This window comes from Phyllostomus discolor, chromosome 8 (genome assembly GCF_004126475.2).
Source record: "Phyllostomus discolor isolate MPI-MPIP mPhyDis1 chromosome 8, mPhyDis1.pri.v3, whole genome shotgun sequence".
Taxonomy (NCBI): domain Eukaryota; kingdom Metazoa; phylum Chordata; class Mammalia; order Chiroptera; family Phyllostomidae; genus Phyllostomus; species Phyllostomus discolor.
This window is the reverse complement of record NC_040910.2, coordinates 72,802,902-72,826,233: the sequence shown is the minus strand read 5'-3', so window position 1 is coordinate 72,826,233 and position 23,332 is coordinate 72,802,902. Positions and strand designations below refer to the sequence as shown.

General features: G+C 43.9%; 1 protein-coding gene across 1 annotated transcript in view; it reads left to right on the top strand.

Moving 5' to 3' along the window:
• LOC114515347 (NACHT, LRR and PYD domains-containing protein 1-like) overlaps positions 1 to 23,332 on the top strand; it is a 233,377-nt gene that overhangs the window by 61,454 nt on the left and 148,591 nt on the right. The window contains exon 2 of the mRNA XM_036033203.1: positions 2,182 to 2,352. Coding sequence (XP_035889096.1) covers positions 2,182 to 2,352 — 171 coding nt within the window. The remainder of the gene's footprint in view (positions 1 to 2,181; positions 2,353 to 23,332) is intronic.

The following is a 23,332-nucleotide window of genomic DNA, read 5'->3' as shown; positions in this document are numbered from 1 at the left end:
CTTGGTGATGATGAACTCCTTTAACTTGACCTTATCTGAGAAGCACTTTGTCTGCCCTTCCATTCTAAATGAGAGCTTTGCTGGATAGAGCAATCTGGGATGTAGGTCCTTGTCTTTCATGACTTGGAATATTTCTTTCCAGCCCCTTCTTGCCTGTAAGGTCTCTTTGGAGAAATCAGCTGACAGTCTGATGGGAACTCCTTTGTAGGTGACTGTCCCCTTACCTCTTGCTGCTTCTAGGATTCTCTCCTTCGTTTTTACCTTGGCTAATGTAATTATGATGTGCCTTGGTGTGTTTCTTCTTGGGTCCAACTTCTTTGGGGCTCTCTGAGCTTCTTGGATTTCTTGGAAGACTGTTCCCTTTGCCAGATTGGGGAAGTTCTCCTTTATTATTTGTTCAAATACGTGCTCAATCTGTTGCTTTTCCCCTTCCGATTCTGGTACCCCTATAATTTGGATATTGGAACGTTTAAAGGTGTCTTGGATGCTCTTAATCTTTTCCTCAATTTTTTGAATTCTTATTTCATCATGCTTTCCTGCTTGGTTGATTCTATCTTCCTTCTGGTCCACTGTATTGTTTTGAGACTCATATTCCTTCCTTTCACTATTGGCTCTCCTCCGTATGTCTTCCTGCATTTGTTTTATGGTACTCTGCATTCTTTCATCTAAATTTTGTCCAAAATCCACCAGTTCCGTGAGCTTTCTGATCACCAGTGTTTTGAACTGCGCATCTGATAGATTGGCTAATTCTTGGTCGCTCAAAAGGATGAGTCCTGGGGGACTGATTTGCTCTGTTGAAAACATGGTTGTTTTTTGTGTTTTTTTCTTTTTTCCGGCCTGGTTGCTCTTGTTACGGTGGGGGGGCGGAGCCTTAGGTGCTCACCGGGGCTGGGCACCCCGTCACTAGATTGTGACGTTATATGTGGGGTCGGGGAGGGAGCGGGAGTGGGGCAGAAGAAAACAATGGCAATAGTTCCGTTCTCCTGGACTCAGACCCTTGTCTGGGCTTCCGGGCCGCGAGCTCTGCCCTGGTCCACAATCGCTGCCCCTCTGGGTCTGCCAGCCGCAGCTTGTGTACTCAGGGATCACCGCTGCCTTCTTGCGCGCCCGATGGCTTTTGTGCCGATTTCGCGCCAAACCTTCCCCCGACCTCCGCGCGCCGCCGACCCGAGCCAGCCCCGCGACCGGCTCGTCTTCTCCTACCAGTCCGGATGAACGCGTCTACTTCAACTTCTTGGCTGTCCGACTTCCATTCAGATAAATCCTCTGCCGGATCTGGGTGTTATTCTGATAGTAAATTATTGTTGTAAATTATTGGTTTTCTTATCTTGGTTGTACGAGGGAGGTACGGTGCGACCACCTATTCCTCCATCTTGCCGGAAGTCCTGTTCGTTTCTATGTCATCCCCCAGTATCTGTGTGTTTCTGGGCTTCTGGGTGCTATATTTACCTCTGCATGACCTGGAGAGGTGCCAGTGAGTGCTAGTCAATACTGTACACTGGAATGACCAGTGAGTAAACTCAAGGCTTCGGTGCATTTCTCCCACAGGCTGGCTGACTGTGGCCTCACAGCAGACGGCTGCCAGGACCTGGCCTGTGGGCTGAGCACCAACCGGAGCCTGACCAAGCTGGACCTGAGCTTCAACAAGCTCCTGGATACCGGTGCCCAGCACCTTTTCCAGAAGCTGAGAAAGCCCAGCTACAAGCTGCACTGACTGCTGTAATTGAGCCTCACTGACACTACTTTGGGGATGGGGCAGAGAGAATGAGACTTAGGCAGAAAGAGGTGATGGGGTGAGGAGCAGGTAGATGCCCTCATGTTGAAACACACCAAAGCATCGCATGTCAGCTGAGTGGGCATTTGCCTGGCTGATGAGTTAACAATTACACCCAGTGTGCAAGTGGGATGTTGGGTAAATCAGTCCTATAAAGTTGATGCAGGGAGGGCAAGGTTGGTGAGAGTCACACAAAGGGAGGTGAGCTGAATCCTTTGTGGCTCCTTGGCTGCAGGAGAAAGTTACAATCTCTCAGATTCCTGCCGCCAGACACGCCTTTGTCTTCCTTTAATGTTACCAAGGAGCCCCAAAGGGACACCAAGTAGAAAGACAAACAAGACCCTAGTTACCCTGAGGAGAGTGCCTTGCAAACAGTGATGATGGACCCATGCAAATCTCTCCCACAGGCTGGTCAGATGTGGCCTCACATCTGGCTGCTGCCAGGACCTGGCCTCCATGCTCAGTGACAGCCCCAGCCTGACAGAGCTGGACCTGAGGCAGAATGACCTGGGTGACCTCAGCATGAAGCTGCTCTATGAAGGGCTTAGGCAGCCCACCTGCCAACTCAGGCTCCTGCGGTAAGGCATGTGGGTTCCTGTGCACAGAGAGCAGGGAAGGGAGGTAGAGGTTGGAAAGGGATGTGGGCCCCGAATTGGACAAAGGGACAAAAAATGAATTGTCAGCCTGCCTTCCTACCAGGTTCACTAGTTACTTAGACCACAAGCCAAGGGCAGACCTTCCTCTGAGACTGGGTTTCCTCATCTGTATAATGGAACCTCATACTCACCTTATCAGTTGTGATGTAATATATAAAATGTGTGTAGAACAAGGACATTTCTGGGAGAATTGAGAGGATCAAATCATAACTCCTAGTGAGGCCACATGTTCCAGGGGACTCCCAGGTTCCTTTCTCTACTTCCTTCCTTCATTGCCTCATTCATTCATTCATTCATTCATTGCCTGCCTCCCATGTGCCAAACACAGGGCCAGGCACTGAGGGGACAATAGTGAGCAACACACACAGGCCCTGCCATCTTGAAATTTACACTCCAGTGTGAAGAGGAGAGAAACTCGCAGATCAGTGGAGAAACAGGGCAAGTGGACTAGGTTACCGAATCACTTTTGAAAGCAGGACATCAAAAATTATTGCACTCACTGGAAAACCAGACGGTAAGAAGTCTGCAACAGGACGGAGGGGGCCTAGGGATCAGCGCGGGGTCTAGGGGTATGCAGACCCCAGGTCCACCCGGGGTGCTCCAGGGTCTGCCCCAGGGTGCCTGGGAGACAGAAGTCGCTGCTCCCTCCCCGGAATACTGGGGGTGAGCAACTCCAGGGGAGAACATTGCTAAAAGGAACAGATTGGACAGTGGACTGGGAAAAAATAGCCCAGGGACGGTGAACACCCGCCCAGAGGCCTGGGAGGAGTGAGGGACACTAGCCGAAAGGACCCAGGGCAGCCTGGAAGGGCGCCTGTAACCCTAGCCCGGTGGAAGTGCAGATTGGTAGAGAGCACAGAGCCGGGCCGCGCTCCGCTCCGCTCGCGCCCCATAGGGAGGCCTGAATCGCCCCCTGCGATCCCGGGAGGGACGTGGCACTTGGTGCGTTTCTACAGTGGTGGCTCAGAGATTTCCAGCCAGCCTGACCTGGGGAGCAGGGAAAGGCGCCCACACCCAGGCGCAGTGCGGTTCGGCGGGGAACATGGAGCTGGAAACGGCTTGGCGCACGCCCCGACAGGATGACTGACTCTAGTGCACTTTGATGCCAGAAGGGATGCGGTGAGGTGCTTAGGGCGATCCTAGACCCCAATCTCAAAAGTTTGGGGGAGGGGCGCACCCTTTTACGATCCCCAGGGAAGGCACAGTGAATCCAAAAAACGTTGCGGGTGCCTCCTGGGATCATAGAGCTGGAAACCTGCAGGACCTCGGAGTCCGGAAGAACGTGGAAGTGAGATCCAGAGAGCCAGTGTGTGCGGCAGCACCCAGGATTCCTGACAAACCAGCTGAGGTCTGGCTGGGAGAGAGAGAAGGATTTCAAAGGTCCCTCAGCCAGTTGAAGCCAGCAAGATCAGAAAAACTGGTCTGGCCAGTTAGAAACCAACAAGAGGTTTTTTGTTTTTGTTTTTGTTTTTGTTTGTCTCTTTGTATTTTTTTTTTTTTTGGCTTTGTTAGGTTTCTCTGGCTGTTGTTGGTTGATTGATTTTATCTTGCGTTTTATGTGACATTTTATTTTTCAAGTCCTATTATTTTTATCTCACAATCCCTTATGTTTCTCTTCCATTCATCCTAATATTATTCTTTCCACTCCAAATTTATCTCTCCTGCACTACATCTTCTGCTTTTCTTTCCTTTTTCTTTAATCTTGCAAGTTACTGTAAACTTGTATTATCCTTTTCTTATTCTTCCAACATTTTTTATTTTAATAATATTTTGGTATTCTTTTTCTTTCTGTATAATCTTCTTTGCTTGGCTGGTTATACTGTCATTGGATAGGTTCCCCCTGGTATCTCAGTCACATGATGTTGAGAAGTTACTATCCTTCATCTGTGTTCCTTTAATACACCTCTCAAGGCTCTATACTCTTTATTCTTGTTATCTAGACCTCATCGATTCTGCCACAAGACTGTCACTTTACTATTACTACTAGTAAGACCTAGTCTATACAATTGTAATTGCTTCTCAATACCCCTACCTGATCTCAGCCCACTTTGCAATTTTCTGAACTATACTATTGTGGGGGTTGTCTCTATTCTTTTACTCACGACTCATATATACTAATCTTTAGTCCAATCCTACCTTAGAATCTGACCTCCCACAGCCTCACAGCTTTCTAGATCCAACTAACAATCCTCTCGTCCCCAATAAGAGTCTTACCCTTTTTCCATCACTTCTAAAACATGGATAGTGGGGTGGAGGATCACGGTTAACACTATAAGGGGCCAAAGGATAACCCATCTCTTCTCTACTGGCTGCTAAAGTAAACATCATAGTATACTGTCTTGCTGTTTTAAAACATTTTGCCTTACTCCTCCAACTGATCACAAAAAAGAATAGGGGGAAGCTGTGAGCACCAGGATACATGAAGGAGATTGCACCACTGAATCTCACAAATATTCTACCACAGAAGTTCACACCATAATTAAAGGGAATTAGAACAGATCAAATTAACAAACAAGAAGAAAAAAGAAGAAACCCACGAACAATGAGAAAACAAAGAAACAACCCCCAACTGAAGGGAAAGGAGGAAGCCTCAGGAAAAATGCTAAATGAAATAGAGGCAACTCAACTATCAGATAGTGAGTTCAAAACAATGGTTACCAGGAAGTTCAATGAACTCACAATGAGCTTTCAGAAATTAGAGGGAAACTACATCAATCTCACTGAAAACTATATAAACATGAAAAAGGAAATAGAAACTCTCAACAAAGGTCAAGAGGAAATGAAGAATACAATTTCTGAACTGAAGAACACAGTAGAAGGAATGAAAAGCAGGCTTGATGAAGCAGAAGATCGGATTCGTGAGCTGGAGGACAAAGTAGAAAACAGAATCCAGAAAGAGCAAGAAAAGGAAAAGAGGCTCAGAAAGAATGAAGAGGGATTAAGAGAAATGCAAGACAATATGAAACGTAATAATATCCGTATAATAGGGACACCAGAAGGAGAAGAAGAAAAACAAGGGATCGAAAACCTAGTTGAACAAGTAATGAAGGAGAACTTCCCTAATTTGATGAGAGAAATAGTCACACAAATCCAGGAAACACAGAGAGTCCCAATCAAGAGGAACCCAAAGAGACCCACCCCAAGGCACATCATAATTAAAATGACAAAATTCAAAGACAAAAAGAGAATCTTAAAGGCAGCAAGGGAGAAAAAGGAAGTAACATACAAGGGAACCCCAATAAGGCTAACAGCTGACTTCTCAATGGAAACACTTCAAGCCAGAAGAGAATGGCAAGAAATACTCCAGGTAATGAGAACCAGAGGTCTACAACCAAGGCTACTATATCCAGCAAGGCTCTCAATCAAGATAGAAGGCCAAATAAGAAGCTTCCCAGATAAAAGAAGTCTAAAAGAATACACCTCGACCAAACCAGCTCTGCAACAGATTCTAAAAGGACTGCTTTAAGGAAGGGAGGGAAAAGAGAGAGAGAGAGAGGAACACACATACATAAAAGACAATGAATACGTACCTATCAATAATAACCTTAAACGTAAATGGATTAAATGCTCCAATCAAAAGACATAGAATAGCTGATTGGATAAGAAAGAATGACCCACATATCTGCTGTCTACAAGAGACCCACCTCAGGATAAAAGACCTACACAGGCTGAAAGTGAAGGGCTGGAAACAAATCTTCCAAGCAAATGGACAGGGAAAAAAAAAAGCCGGGGTAGCAATACTCATATCAGACAAAATAGATTTCAAAAAAAAGTCCATAAAGAGAGACCCAGAAGGTCACTTCATAATACTCAAGGGAAGAATACATCAAGAAGACATAAATATTGTAAATATATATGCACCCAACATAGGCGCGCCAAAATACATAAAGAAAATCTTAGAGGACTTCAAGAAAGAAATGGACAGCAACACAATTATAGTGGGAGATTTTAACACCCCACTATCAAAAATGGACAGATCTTCTAAACAAAATATCAACAAAGATATTGTGGCATTGAACAATACCTTTGATGAAATGGACTTTACTGATATATACAGAGCCCTCCATCCAAAAGAAGCTAAATATACATTCTTTTCAAATGTACATGGAACATTCTCAAAGATAGACCACATGATAGGTCACAAAACAAGCCTCAAGAATTTTAAGAAAATTGAAATCATACCAAGCATTTTCTCAGACCACAAGGGACTGAAGCTAGAAACCAATCCCAAGGAAAAAAACCAAAAACACTCAAAATCATGGAGATTAAATAGCATGCTACTAAACAATGAAGGGGTCAAGAATGATATTAGGGAAGAAATCAAAAGGTTTCTGGAAACAAATGAAAACGAACTCACAACAACCCAAAACTTATGGGACACAGCCAAGGCAGTCCTGAGAGGGAAGTTCATAGCGATACAGGCCCACCTAAAAAGGATAGAAACATTCCAAACAAACAACCTAACACTACATCTACAAGAACTCAAGGAACAAAAACAAAGGCAGCCCAGAGCAAGCAGAAGGAAGGAAATAACCAAGATCAGAGCAGAATTAAATGACATAGAGACTAAAAGCACAATTCTAAGGATCAATGAATCCAAGAGCTGGTTCTTTGAAAAGATAAACAAAATCGACAAGCCTTTAAGCAGACTCATCAAGAAAAAAAGAGAGAAAGCCCAAATAAACACAATCAGAAATGAAAGAGGAGAGATTACAACAGATACCACAGAAATACAAAGGATTGTAACAAATTACTACAAAGAACTGTATGCCAAGAAATTTGAAAAACTAGGTGAAATGGACAACTTTCTAGAAAAATATAATCTTCCAAAACTCAATGAAAAACAAGCAGAAAGCCTGAACAAACCAATAACAGCAAAACAAATTGAAGCAGTGATCAAAAAACTCCCAACACACAAAACCCCAGGACCAGATGGTTTCACAGGAGAATTCTACAAAGCATTTAAGGAAGAGCTAACCCCTATCCTTCACAGACTATTCCAAAAAATTCAAAAAGATGGGAGTCTCCCAAACTCTTTTTATGAGACCAACATCATCTTAATTCCAAAACCAGATAAAGACACAACAAAGAAAGAAAACTTCAGGCCAATATCACTGATGAACATTGACGCTAAAATCCTCAACAAAATACTGGCAAACCGCATCCAACAATACATTAAAAAGATCATACACCATGACCAAGTGGGATTCATTCCAGGGATGCAAGGATGGTTCAATATTCGCAAGTCAGTAAATGTAATACATCACATAAACAAAAGCAAAGACAAAAACCACATGATCATATCAATTGATGCAGAAAAAGCATTTGACAAGGTACAGCACCCATTCATGATAAAAACACTCAGCAAAGTGGGAATAGAGGGAGCATTCCTCAACATAATAAAGGCCATATATGAGAGACCTATAGCCAGCATCATACTCAATGGGCAAAAATTAAAATCTTTTCCACTAAGATCAGGAACAAGGCAAGGCTGTCCACTTTCACCACTTCTGTTCAATATAGTACTGGAAGTTTTAGCCACAGCAATCAGACAAGAAAAAGAAACAAAAGGCATTCAAATTGGAAAGGAGGAAACAAAACTGTCACTGTTTGCAGACGACATGATAGTGTACATAGAAAATCCTATAGACTCCACCAAAAAACTGCTTGACCTAATAAATGAATTTGGCAAAACAGCGGGATACAAAGTCAATATCCAGAAATCAAAGGCATTTCTGTACACCAACAATGAAACAGCAGAAACAGAGATCAAGGAAAAAATCCCATTCGAAATAGCAAAAAGAAAAATAAAATACCTAGGAATAAACCTAACCAAAGAGGTAAAAGACCTGTATTCAGAAAACTACACAACACTGAAGAAAGAAATCAAGGAAGACACAAACAAATGGAAACATATACCGTGTTCATGGATTGGAAGAATTAATATCATTAAAATGTCCATACTACCCAAAGCAATTTACACATTCAATGCAATTCCTATTAAAGTACCAATGGCATATTTCACAGACATAGAACAAACACTTCAACAATTTATATGGAATTATAAACGACCCTGAATAGCTGCTGCAATTTTGAGAAAGAAGAGTAAAGTAGGAGGGATCACAATACCCGACACTAAACTATACTACAAGGCCACTGTAATCAAAACAGCCTGGTACTGGCATAAAAATAGGCACATAGACCAATGGAGCAGAACAGAGAGCCCAGAAATAACCCCAAGTCTCTATGGTCAATTAATATTTGACAAAGGAGGCAGCAACATTAAATGGGATAAAAATACCCTCTTCAACAAATGGTGTTGGGAGAACTGGACAGCCACGTGCAAAAAAATGAAACTTGAGCACCAACTTACACCATATACAAAAATAAATTCAAGGTGGATAAAAGACTTAAATATAAAACGTGACACCATTAAAGTCCTAGAGGAGAACGTAGGTAAGAAAATCTCAGATATTTCACGAAGAAACTTTTTTACTGACGTGTCCCCTAGAGCAAGGGACATAAAGGAAAGAATAAACAAATGGGACCTCATCAAAATTAAAAGCTTCTGCACAGCTAAAGAAAACAGTATCAAAATTAAAAGAAAACCAACTGTATGGGAAAACATATCTGCCAATGATACCTCAGACAAGGGTTTAATCTCCAAAATATATAAAGAACTTACAAGACTGCACTCTAAGAAGACAAGGAATCCAATTAAAAAGTGGGCAAAGGACTTGAACAGACACTTCTCCAAGGAGGACATACAGAAAATCCAAAGACACAGGAAATGATGTTCAATATCGCTAGCTATCAGAGAGATGCAAATTAAAACCACAGTGAGATACCACTTCACACCAGACAGAATGGCCATCATAAACAAAGCAACAAACAACAAGTGTTGGAGAGGTTGTGGAGAAAAGGGGACCCTAGTGCACTGCTGGTGGGACTGAAGACTGGTACAACCACTATGGAAAGCAGTATGGAACTTCCTCAGGAAACTAAAAATGGATCTGCCTTTTGACCCAGCAATTCCACTGCTGGGACTCTATCCTAAGAATACTAAAACACCAATTCAAAAGAATCTATGCATCCCAATTTTCATAGCAGCACAATTTACAATAGCTAGATGCTGGAAGCAACCAAGATGCCCATCAGTAAATGAATGGATCAAAAAGCTGTGGTACATTTACACAATGGAATTCTATGCAGCAGAAAGAAAGAAGGAGCTCCTACCCTTTGCAACAGCGTGGATGGAGCTGGAAAACATTATGCTTAGCGAAACAAGCCAGGCAGTGAAAGACAAATACCATATGATCTCACCTTTAACAGGAACCTAAATAACAAAACAAAGAAGCAAGCAAAATATAACCAAAGACACTAAAATAAAGGACAGGCTCACGGTGACTGGAGGGGAGAGAAGAGGGAATTTAAGGGGTCAGTGGGAAGGGCTCACAGGAACAAACTTAAAGGGCACATAGTCATAAACTAAGGGGAGGGTGGTAATGGGAGGGAAGTGGAGAGGGTGGGAGGGAGGAATGGATTGGGATTAAAAAGGAGAAAACTGTATTTGAACAATGATTAAAATATAATTTTAAAAAAAGAAATTTACACTCCAGTGGGAACAAAACATGATGATAATGACACATTAACACACAGTGTGCATTTCTAAGCCCCATGGAGTTTGCGAAGGGAACATGTACTGTGTTATGAGAGTGTGATGTGGGAGGAGATGGAATTAGACTGAGGGGCAAGGAGGGCTTCTCTGGGAAGTGACATCAGTCTGAGACCTGAAGCACAAACAGCAGCTGACCAGGCCCAGGTAGGGGCCGCAGTCCAGGCAAAGAGCAGAGCACTGGGGAGACAGACACAGGCTCAGAGCCCTGGAGCCCTGTGTGGCTGCAGTACAGGGACCCTTAATCTCACACTGCCTCTCGGCCCCTTCCTCTCTCCTCCCCAGTCTGAAAACAAGCCCACAGGCTGTTTCTGGCAACATTTTCCCTTGGCTCTGGCTGGGACCACATCACACACTCTCAGAGCTGGCAGGGCTCCAAACCTCATGTCCTGACCCTGAGATCTTGGCTGAGGCTCCAGTTTCCGGCTCTCAGAGGGGACAGGAAAGCTTGAGCCCACAACCTTTCTTCCTCCAACAGGCCCCCCTTTCTCCAACCTAGAGCAGCAGGAAGAGCAGGTTAGCAGGGGTTAAACACTCTACATGTAGGTCCCCCAAAGCCAGCTCTGACCCTTCACACACAAGGGAGCTCCAGTCCATGGGGCTAGCATCTTCACACCCCAGCCCCTCTGCACTGGGCAGCTGTGGCTACCACAACCCCTGTATGTTCAAGGGCTTCACCAGAGCCAGGTCTGCATTATTGCCCCACTCACCAGTTACTGGTCGCTTCTTGGTGGCCTCCAAGCAGCTTGCTCTTGGACATCCTGCAAAGGTTTCTGCCTCTTCCTTCCTTCCTAGAGCCCTGGTACTTGGATGACAGGGGCCCCTTTCTACATTGTGGCCCCACACCCTCTCCAGGGGAGAGCTGCTCTGACAGTGGTAATGAGTATGGTGTGCACCCTTTACAGGGAGCAGGGTCTTCTCACCTCTGTGACCATGGCTCAAAATAGGCAGAGCAGAGCCATCCTGTTGGAGACAAGGACATGGAGGCCCAGAGTGGGGAGCAGCTCCCAAATGCAACAGACACCCCCAGGACATACTGCTGTGAGAACAGGAACAGGGCTCTGTCTTTCCAGAAAACTTTCTGGCCTCTAGGAAGGAAATCCCAGGACCTACTCATCTGTGCTCATTTTAGGCCATGGGGACAGGCTGTCCTCTGGTGGCAGCTGTGAAGTGCTGTCTACTTCCCTTTCAGGAATGAAGGCATAACCCCAGCACATGAGAGTGAAGCAGGCAGCCAAGCTACAGGGATGGCCCCTCACATGTGGGGCCATCTCACACAAGGTCATCTCCACCTCCTGGGGTGGACTGCATCTAATTACTGACCAGTGTTGGGATATAAAGACCCAGCGCCTTCTCCCAGTATGCAGTGGCTCTGAGGGTCACTCCCACATCAGAAGTCCCTCAGGGTCAGCTGTGTCCCTGGAGACTGCATCACAGCCCAACTTGTCCTTCTTCCTAGTCCTGCTCCCTCCCTTCCTTTGCCCTGGGGTTGACCCAGGAATACCTCTTGTAAACCTCCTAATGTTATTTTCACCTTAGAACCTGATTTCAGGGAACCCAACCTACTACAGGTTCCTGTGGGAGGAGGAAGACTCCATGATTCTTGGCTCTGAGGTCTATGAAATCATGTAGGGTCCCAGGGTAATGAGGCTTCCTTTGTGTTTGCAGCCTGGACCAGAGCCAGCAGAGTGCGCAGGTGACAGAGATGCTGAGGTCCCTGAACCTGGAGAAGCCTCACCTGCTCATGGACAGTGGGTAAGAGGGGAGACCCAGAACCTTGGAGCTGACCCAGGCCCAGGGCTCACTCCTTGAGGCTGGTCCAGAGACAGGAGCCAGAAGCGGGTGGGGTGAGGTTGGAGACAGAGACAGTCACAGCCAGAAAGAAGCCAAGAAACCACAGCAGCCAGAGTGAGATTCTTTCTTTGTTTAGTGCAAACACAGTTAGGTCCCTTCTCTGCCAAAACCCTTCCCTTAGATGAGTGAGGAGATGAACAAATGAAAAAAAGTGAAGGGGGGAGTAGGTGAAATTTGGAGCATGGAAGCAATGACCCTGAGTGGCAGAGACAGGGAGAGAGAGCTTTGTGGGGGAAAGCCCCCCTCCCACCTCCCATCTATATAAATATCTTCTGTCCACAGTCCAGCAGGAGGGGTACACCTCAGGAACAGGAGAGTCCATCTTCCTCCTGGGAACCTGCTGCAGACCCCCTGTTCCTTCACTGTGTATTCGGCCTATGACTGCAAGTGTCCTGTGTCCTGGTTCTGAGAGATCTATCTCACCTGATGTGGAAGGAAAGGGCTCCAAGGCTCAGGGCAAGGCCCCTTCATCAGGGAACCAGCATCCTCTCCGACCCGCAGTGTGTTAAACACAGGGCCCTGAGCAAGGGCCCAGCTCCCAGGAGCTTCATTCAGCAGGGACACAGGCCCAGGTGACCCCTGCCAGTGTCACTGTGCCTAGGGTCAGGGTGAGGGCCCTGACGGGCCTATTGGACTCTGTCCAAAGGGCCTGAGCTGAACTCTGAAACATGGGAGTGCTTAGCTTGTCTGAGAAGGGCCAATTCCAGGCAGAGGCAGAGGCTCTGATCTGAGCTCCTTGGAGGAACAGAGAAGGCCAGGGACCAGGAGCAGTGCTACTCTTAAGTGTGGGTCAGCATCAGCATCCCTGAGAGCTCATTCAAAATGCACATCTCATCACATTCTCCCTCCCAGGAGAACACACACATCTCTCTATTCCCTCAGGAGTACACATCTGAAACTCTAGGGGACTCGGAAGTCTTGCAATCAGGAAGCAACGGGCAGTGGCAGCTTTTCCCCTGCTAACCCCTTAAATTTGCCTCCAAGACACCTTTTCTCTGACTTCCCAGTGAACCAAAGCAGCCTGGCCTCTGCTCTCTCCTGTTGCTTCTATCCTGAGCCCTTCCTTGTTATCCTGTCCCTGGCTTTAATAACCATGATTCCAAAGTTTTAAAAAATGGACATATCAGGCCCCATTCAGACCTGCTGAATCAGAATCTCTAGGGTGAGCCCAAGATCTGTGTTTTAAAAAGACCTCTTGGTGCCCTGGCTGACGTAGCTCAGTGGATTGAGCACAGGCTGTGAACCAAAGTGTTGCAGGTTCGATTCCCAATCAGGATACATGTCTGGGTTGCAGGCCATGACGCCCAGTAACCGCACATTGATGTTTCTCTCACTCTCTATCTCCCTCCCTTCCCTCTCTAAAAATAAATAAATAAAATCTTAAAAAAAAAAACAAAAAACCTCTTAGTGTGAGTCTTAGAGAAGCACTGGACTGAATGTGAGTGAGCAGGGAGTGTGGACACAGGTGGATTGTGGACTGGAATGAGGGGAACAGGGGCACAAGTAGACTTTTGGACCACGTTAAAAACTTTTGATTCTGCCCCTAAAGTAATAGAGATTGCAGGGCTTCAGCAGCAAAGTGCTGAGTCGGGTTCATATTGAAGCTCAGCTGCTGTGTAGTAATTGTCCAGAGATGGACAAGAGAAGAAGAAGGGGACCATCAGGGAGAGGATTACGTGGTTCAAGCCAGAGATCTCAGGACAGGGCTAGGGTGGAGGGCATGGAGGGAGAGAGAAAGGTCTAGAAAGGAGAGCTATTCTGGAGGCAGCTGATGGATCCATCTGCTCTCAGAGGGAGTGAGGAGTCAGAACTACACCCCAGTTCTGGCCTGGTTAGCTGGGTTGTTGGGGGCCATTCATGGAGACAGGGCCTGTGGGAGAGTCTCAGATGGAGGCGATGAGTAGAAATTCAGATGAGTTGAATTTAAGGGGGATGTCGTGTAGGCAGAACCAGCTTCCTCCAACATCTCAGGGACAATGAACAACTCTGTCTCTAGGAGGCCAAGTCCAATGAGCTCTAAGGAGACCCCGGGTAAAGGAGAGATGGATGATGACACATCCCCACTCAAATGGCAGACACCAGAATCAGGTACTTTGAAGGGTCAGGCTGGAAGTATCATGATTTGGGATAAGAGAGGGGAATGTGGAAGGTCACCTTCTCCATCCCCCTTCTTCTGGTGTGGGACATGCCAAAATGCCCCCTTAAAAAGCCCTGCCCCATCCAAGAACATTAGCACCTGGAACCTTGCAAGATCTCTGCTTCCCTCTCTCCCAGCCTCAGGGGCTGAGGACCTTCCTCTCCAGGCATCACTGGCATGTCTCAGACTCTGACCAGGGCCCAGTCTCCCAAGGCCCACACTAGGCTTCTGAGGCCTGGGAATGCTCTCTTCATCCCTGGCCATCCAATTTTTGAGCCGTGTTCCTCTCACAACTTACCTTCCTAGTGGAGGCTGGAATAGCAATACCTCTGGACCAGTGAGAAGGGGGACGTGGCAGGGTGTGGTCAGGGGGCAGCAGTGTTGGCCTCCTCACACAGCAGGCAGGCAGCCCCAGGAGCAGGGACAGAGGCTCCAGACACACTGCCTGCCAAGGTCCAGGCAGACCCACCTTTGGAAGGGCCCTCCATGTGAGAACCAAGGGGGGGATGACCAGACAGGAGAACCTAAAGTTGACCACCACACCACTGTTCCAGAGAAGAGCTACCCTAACGTAGCGCAGGTGGAACCCTTCTGTCTGTCTTCTCCCTCTAGGGCCTGAAGATGACTTCTGGGGCCCCGCAGGGCCTATGGCTCCAAAGGTGGTTGAAAAAGACAGGAGTCTGTACCGGTGAGTGAGGGGACTCGCTCTGCCAAGTTAGTCTACCTCAAGCCCCGCCTTCCCCACACGGATTCCCAACAGACGCTCCACACCCCACTCACAGCCACTAGGTTCCCTCCATTGCCAAGCCAACAGGCAGTGGCAGGGCTAAGATACTAAGTTGGTGATTTTATTATAGAAAAAGAGATTTTATTATGAAAAGTTACAAAGAAACACAAAAATAGAGTCTAAAGAAGTTCCACTTACCGATTACTCATGTCTAACAGTTGTTTTACCATACTTGTTTCAACTCTTCACTTCTCCCCATTTTGTTTTTATAATATTTTAAATCTAAGTGATTATCCTTAAATATTTTGTGATGCACTTTGAAAAATACACATAAAGGCCTTTTCTTACATAACCACAACACCACTACCATATCTAACAATGTTTATAAGTTATTTCCCTGTCACCTAACACCCAGTCTGTATTTAGATTTGCTCATTTGCCCAAGATGTGTCCTTGCAGGTGGTCTCTTCCAATCAGGATCCAGACAAAGTCCCTTCACTGTATTTGGTTTGCTATGTCTCATAAATCTCATTCCATCTACATGTTCCTGCTTTATAAATATCCCCTCTGTAAAGGAGCATACCAGAAACGAGGAGCCCTGACCTGCCTGTGGCAGCCCTGCCTCCACAGGGTTCCCAGTCCTAAGTAATAAACGTCTATAATTTTAGTCCCCAGCTCTTACATCACACAGTGCCATTCCCTGTCACAGGCATGACCTCAACTGGGAGACAGTACTACCCCCAACTTACACACAGATGCTACACATCCGAGGGACCCACTTTTTACCTAAGGGGAACCTGGGTAAAGTGTACAATCTCTGTGTAGTGTTTCCTTAAGCTCCAAGTAGTTATCATTTATATCACCATATAAATTGCTTCAAGTATTGAGAAATGGACCCCTTAAAACAATAACCCTTTCCTATTTTATTGTTATTAGTATTATTATTATCCCATTATCATTATAGAAACAGCTAACCACACCCAGACCTCTATGAGCTGTCAGCACACATTAGGTCACTTATCACTCACAACTCCAGGAGGTGGTGCTATTCTTACTTTACTTACAAAGAAGAAAACTGAGATGAGGGACATCAGTGATTTGCTCAGGGATCCACAGTAGAGAGAAGAGGGGCCAGGACTCAAACCCACATCCCTCTGACAATGGTATCTGAGCTCGCAGCCACTCTGCTGGACACACAGGGCCATGCATGGGGTTCGGCATTCAGTAGGTACTCAGTGAGGTTGTGTAGAATGAGTAATTCACTGCCTATCTCTCCCTGTTCTCCCAGAGTTTGCTTCCCTGTGGCTGGCTCCTACCATTGGCCCAACACAGGTCTCCACTTTGTGGTGAGGAGGCCAGTGACCATTGAGACTGAATTCTGTGCTTGGAGACAATTTCTGGACCAGATTGTCCCACAGCACAGCTAGATGGTGGCAGGGCCTCTGTTTGACATCAAAGCTGAACCAGGGGCTGTGGCAGCTGTGTACCTCCCTCACTTTGTAGATCTCCAAGGTAAGCAAGTGGGGGTGTGGAGGGCAGGTGATGGTGGTGAGAATGGGCCTGGAATTGCTTCAGTTGGCGATGCCCTGCGGGAGGAGTTTATGGCTTCTTTACACAGGCTGAGGGAGGGTTACAGAAGTGCAGACAGCTTTCTCCCTCATTCCACAGTGCTTGCAGCATAATTTTTTTGAAACATTTTTATTCCCAAGCCTCATAATTACTTTTGCCTGAATTACTTGAAAGTTTCCTCCTATCAAAAGTAGTCCCCTCTATAAATATAATAACCAGCACTTATTAAGTTGTCTTCAAATAGATAGTATCACTCAGGGTCACTGGAAGAAGTAAAATATACTCAGTTGGGATTTTCAAAAACACTTTTCAAACACAAGACTGTTTGCAAAGTAAGACTAAGTGAACAAACAAGAAAGGTTGGGGCCCCTGAAGGCTAACAACAAAGGAAAAGCCATTGGTACTGCCACAGTCGGAGAGAAGAAACAGTGTCACCAGACTCCAAGGGAGAGCTCAAGCCAGAGAGGAGGGGCACCCAATAGGAGACAGAGACATGAATGGTTACATGGTTGTCCCAAACTCTCCCACTTCCAAAGACTTCCCACAGATAAAGTTACAAAAGATATAGGCTCTCAGTCAAAAACCTCAGAAACCATGCACAAGGCATCATATGTGAGAACCAACGGAAACACCACGTCTAGGTATCAGTCCTAGAAATAGAGCCCCTGAGCCCTGATGCCCCTTAACCTCACAGATTTCTCCTCCCCGGCCCCCTTCCTATCAGGTTTAGAGCACAGGTTTTAGATCCTATGTAAACACAAAGACTATGACATCAAAATCCTTATTTCCCTCAGTAACTGATCCTCTGTTGGGGCACAGGGGTCACCCATTGTTGGTTGAAGGTCACATTACTGAGTGAACAAAGCAAACCCTACCCCCAAAGATCACGGCTGCATATGGCATGCTAAGTGCAGCCACAGAGGTAAGCTTTAGGATTTCACAGAGCCAAAAAACTTGTGATTTCCTGCCACCTGCTGGAAAATAGTAGAAAGACCTCTTTATAGAAATCTGCTAGTGAATTACAATACACGGATGCCTAGACATAGAAGGAGCCCAGCAAATACCATGAATAACTGAAAGAGTAAGGCATCTCAGAAAGAAAATGGAAAATCTCCAGAAAGCAAACTGGAACACAGGGAAATATGTGATATAAATAACAGAGAATTCAAGATTGCAGTTCTGAAAATACTCAACAACATGTGAGAAAATAGAAACAGGCAAATCGAAGCACTCAGAAAATAAATTAATGAACAAAATAAGTGTTTTGCCAAAGAGGCTGAAAGTTTAAAAAAGGACCAAACACAATCCCTGGAGATGGACCACTCAATAAAGGAGAACAGGAATAAATTACTGAGCATAGGAAACAGAGCCAATCAGATGGAGGAAAGAATTAGTGATATTGAAGATAAGAATCTAGAAATGATGCAGAGGAAACAAGTGAGAACTGAGCATAGAAAAATGAAAGAGCTCTGCGAGAACTGTTGGGCTCAATCAGAAAAAGCAATATGAGAATTGCTACACCAGAAGGACAAGGGAGGGAGAAGGGAACAGAGAGCCTATTCAAACAAACAGTGGATGAGAGCTTCCCAAACCCATGAAAAGAACTAGATCCTCAAATCCAAAATGAAGCAGAACACCCATTTAATTTAATCTGAAGAGGCCCATTGTATTAAAATTGTCAAAAATTAATGAAAAATAAAATGTTCTCAAAGCAGCCAGGGAAAAATGAAAGTGACCTATAAAGAAAACTCATCACGTTATTATTGGGCTTCTCAACAGAAACTGTACAAGCCAGAAAAGAGTGGAAACAAATACTCAAAATAATAAATGGAAGGCACTACCACCCAAGAATAATATATCCAGCAAAGTTATCCTTTAAATATCAAGGAGAAATCAAGACTTTTGCAGGCATACAGTGGCTGAAGTAATTTATCACCAGAAAATCTCCACTGCAGGAAATATTCAAGGGAGTTTTTCTACCTGAAACACAGAGTAAAGTTCCCAACAACGTGAATAAGATCACAGAAAAAAATACTTGCAGTGTAAACAAGGATACTTTATGACAACAGAAACATAAAAGGGGAGGGTGCAAAGTTTCAACTGGCAAAGGAGAATGGAGATCAGATACATTCAAAATAAAAGAAAATCTACTGTAAATATGCAACTTTTTAAATAAACTTAATGGTAACACACCCACAAAAAAAAACTGAGAAACTTACCTTTAAAATATGAGCAAAAAAGCATGGAATACCACCAAACAAAATCTATTGGCAAGAACACAAAGGAAATGAAGCTATGGAGGCACAGAACTATCAGAAAACAAAGGATCAAATGGCTATAGGAAATGCTCATACATCAATAATTACCACCAGTTAACTGAATTCACCAGTGAAGAGGCTCAGACTAGCAAACTGAATCAAAACACAAAACCCAACCATATGCTGCCTTCAAAGACACATCTAAGCTGCAAAGACAAAGGTAGATTGCAAGTGAAATGGTGCAAAATAATTCTCTAAGCAAATAACCTCCACAGAAAGGCATCTGTAGCCATACTTATATCTAAAAAAAAATAGATTTCAAGATAACAAAGGTAAAAAGAGATAAAGATGGACATTTTACAATGGTAAAGGGACACTACATCAAGAAGAAAACACTTCTTAATATGTAAGCACCCAATCAGGGAGCACCAAAATTTATAAAGCAATTACTCACAGAGCTAAAGGGAGAAACAGTCCAACACACAATCATGGTTGTGGACCTTAATCTTCCACTGACAGCTCCAGATAGATCATCCAAACAGAGAGTCAATCAAGAATTATCAGCTTTAACTCACACATTAGATAAAATGAACATAATTGACATATACAGAATCTTTCTTCACAGATCATCAGATTACACACTCTTCTCCAGTGCACTCAGGACATTCTCAAGGCTAGATCCTATGCTGGATCACAAAACTAGCCTCAACAAATGCAAGAAGAATGGACTGATACCAACCATGCTCTCTGACCAAGTGCCTTGAAATTAGAACTCTACTGCATAGTCCAGCCAATATGGAGGCATAGTCAGAAATGCTTTGCTTCCTCACACAACCAAAAGAAGGAGAGCAACCAATTTTAAAACAAAAAATGACAAGAACTGCCAGAAAAGTATTCACATGGAAATTCAAAAGCCAAGGAATTAGAGAAACATTCATCCAGACAGGTAGGAGATGCGGAGACAGATACTCATGGAGAAGAGGATATGTGTTAACGCAAGACAGGAGACCACATGGGTGATCCCATGGTCTTGCGCCGATAAACCAGGAGAAACAATGGGGGAATGAGACAGACCGCATAACTCAGGGCTCACTGTGGGAAACTAAAGACTCAACACCCTGGGATTTAAAAAAAATCTTTTTGGGTTGCAGCAACAAAGGATACTCCCAGCCTCACATGAGAGTCAGTAGGAGAAGTGCACAGGGTCCTAAAACATACAGAAACCCACCTACCTGTGAATTGGCACCTAAAAGGGCACAATCCACTTGTGGGAAGCAAGAGAAGTGACAGAAAGTGGGATGAGAGCCAAGGAAGCAGCATTGTACCCTCTCTGACCCCTCCCCCACATACACACCACAACTCAGCAACGTGGTTTGCCCCACCCTGGTGAGTATCTAAGGCTCTGCCCCTTACAACATAATAGGTATGCTGAGACAAAGAAATACGGCCCAAATGAAAGAACCAATCCAAGCTCCAGAAAAAGAAATAGGCAATGAGGACATAGCCAACCTACCAGATGCAGAGTTCAAAACACTGGTAATCAGGATGCTCACAGAAATGGTTGAATTTGGTCACAAAATAGAGGCAAAAAATGAAGGCCATGCAAAGTGAAATCAAGGAAAATGTACAGGGAACCAACAGTGACAGGAAGGAAACCAGGACTCAGATCAACACTTTGGAGCAGAAGGAAGAAAGAAATATTCAACCGGAACAGAATGAAGAAACAAGAATTCAAAAAAAATGAGGAGAGGCTTAGGAACACCCAGGACAACTTTAAACATTCCAACATCCGAATCACAGGGGTGCTGGAAGGAGAAAAGGATGAGCAAGAAATTGAAAACTTACTTGAACAAATAATGAAGGAGAACTTCCCCAATCTGGCAAAGAAAATAGACTTCCAGGAAGTCCAGAGAATCCAAAGAAATTGGACCCAAAGAAGAACACACCAAGACACACCATCATTAAGTTTCCCAAGATTAAAGGTAAAGAGAGAATCTTAAATGCAGCAAGAAAAAAGGAGAGAGTTACCTACAAAGGAGTTCCCATAAGACTATCAGCTGATTTCTCAAAAGAAATCTTGCAGGCAAGAAGGGGCTGGAAAAAAGTATTCCAAGTCATGAAAGGCAAGGACCTACATCCAAGATTGCTCTATCTGGTAAAGCTGTCATTTAGAATGGAAGGGCAGATAAAATGCTTCTCAGATAAGGTCAAGTTAAAGGAGTTCATCCTCACTAAGCCCTGGTTACACAAAATGTCAAAGGGACTTCTCTAAAAAAATTGAAGAAGATCAAACACTTTGAACAGTAAAATGACAACAAACTAACAACTATCAACAAGTGAACCTAAAAAACAAAACCAAAAACTAAGCAAACAACTAGAACAGTAACAAAATAACAGAAATGGAGGTCACAAGGAGGGTTATCAGTGGGGAGGGGGAAGGTAGAGAATGGCGGGTAAGGTACAGGGGAGAAGAAGCATAAATGGTTGTACAAAATAGACAGGGGGAGGGTAAGAATAGTATAGGAAATGTAGAAGCCAAAGAACATATATGCACGGCCCATGGACATGAACTTCCACAGACATGTACTAAGAAAGGAGTGTAGTGCTGGAGGGTGAGAGAGTGCAGGGAGGAGGGGGCTCAAGGGGAGAGAACAATTGGGGCAAGTATAATACCATAATCAATAAAATATACTTAAAAATCTAATTTACTATATAATTCTAACTAATTGAAAAATAAACACCAGATAATAGGGAAAGTCAATCAATCAATTTTTAAAAAATAAAAAATAAAATCTATCCTCTCAAACACTTCCAAAAAATTGAAGAGGCAATACCTCTTGACATGTTGTGTGAGGCCACCATAACCCTGATACCAAAACCTAGCAAGGATAACAAAAAAGGAAAACTACAGACCAATATCTCTGATAAGTACATATGCAAAAATTCTAAACAAAATACCAGCACATCAAATGCAACAATACACTTAAAAATAATACATCATGATCAAGTTGGGTTCATGCCAGGGATACAAGGATAGTTCAACATATACAAAACAATCAGTATAATACACACATTAAAAAAAATAAATACACACATTAACAAAAGAAAGGATAAAATCATATGGTCTTATCAATAGATGCAGAAATAGCATTTGATATGGCACAATATCCATTTATCATTAAAACACTCCACAAAATAGGAATAGAAGAAATATATCTCTACATAATAAAGGCCATGTATGACAAACACTCAGCCAATATCACACTCAATGGTGAAAAACTGAAAGCTTTCCCTCCAGAATCAGGAACAAGACCAGGATGCCACTCTCACCACTTTTATTCAACATAGTTCTGGAAGTCTTAGCCAGAACAATAAGGCAAGAGGAAAAAAATAAAAGGCATCCAAATTGGGAAGTAAGGACCAAAACTGTCACTTTTTACTGATGACGTGATTCTGTACAGAGAAAACCCCAAACACTCCATCAAGAACTATTGGGAGTGACAAAAAATAATAATAATACAGTGAAGTGGCAGGATACAGAATCAATGGACAAAAACCCACTGCTTTCCTGTTCACCAACAAGGAAACTTCAGAAAAAGGAAAGAATAAAAGAATTCCTTTTGCAATTGCAACAAAGGTATAAAATACCTGGGGATAAAATAACAAAGGTTGTAAAAGACCTAGATACTGAAAAGTACACATATTAAAAGAGATTGAAAAAGATACAACAAAATGGAAAGATATTCCATGTTCATGGGTTGGTAGCATCAACATAGTTAAAATGGACATATTACTCAAAGCAATATACATATTTAATGCAGCCCCCATCAACATCCCAATGTCATCTTTTAAATAAATAAAATAAAAAGCCATCAGATTTATATGGAACCACAAAACATCCTAAATAGCCAAAGCAATTCTGAGAAAAAAGAATGAAGCCAGAGGTATCACACTACTGACTTCAAATGGTACTACAGAGCTACAAGGTTCAAAACAGCATGGTATTATAAGAAAAACACACAGAGACATCAATGGAACAGAATGGAGAAACCAGATATAAAACCACAGGTGTACGGGCAGGTAGTTTTGACAAAGGAGCCTGAAAACTACAATGGATAAAAGAAAGCCTCTTCAATAAATGTTTCCAGGAAAATTGGAAAGCCACATGCAAAAGAATGAAAACAGATTACAGTGCGTCTCCAAGTACAAAAATTAATCCAACATAGTTCAAAGACTAAATGGAAGATCTGAAACAATGAATTACATAGAGGAAAACATTAGGTACTAAATTGACCTTGGTCACTGAGAACATTTTATGAATTTGACCCCAAGAGCAAGGGAAGTAAATGCAAAAATCAATGAATGGGGCTGTACAAACAATCCAAATGAAAAATTTGCAAAGGACCTGAACAGACACCTCTTCCAAGAAGACATACAAATGGCCAACAGATATATGAAAAGATGTACAACTGCCCTGGCTGTTGTGGCTCAGTGGACTGAATACTAGCCTGTGAACCAAAGAGTCACCAGTTCAATTCCCACTCAGGGCACATGCCTGGGTTGCAGGCCAGATCCCCAGTAAAAGGCGCACAAGAGGAAACCACACACTGATGTTTCTCACCCTCTCTTTCTCCTTCCCTTCCCCTCTCTCAAAATAAATAAATAGACTGCCGGCCAAGATG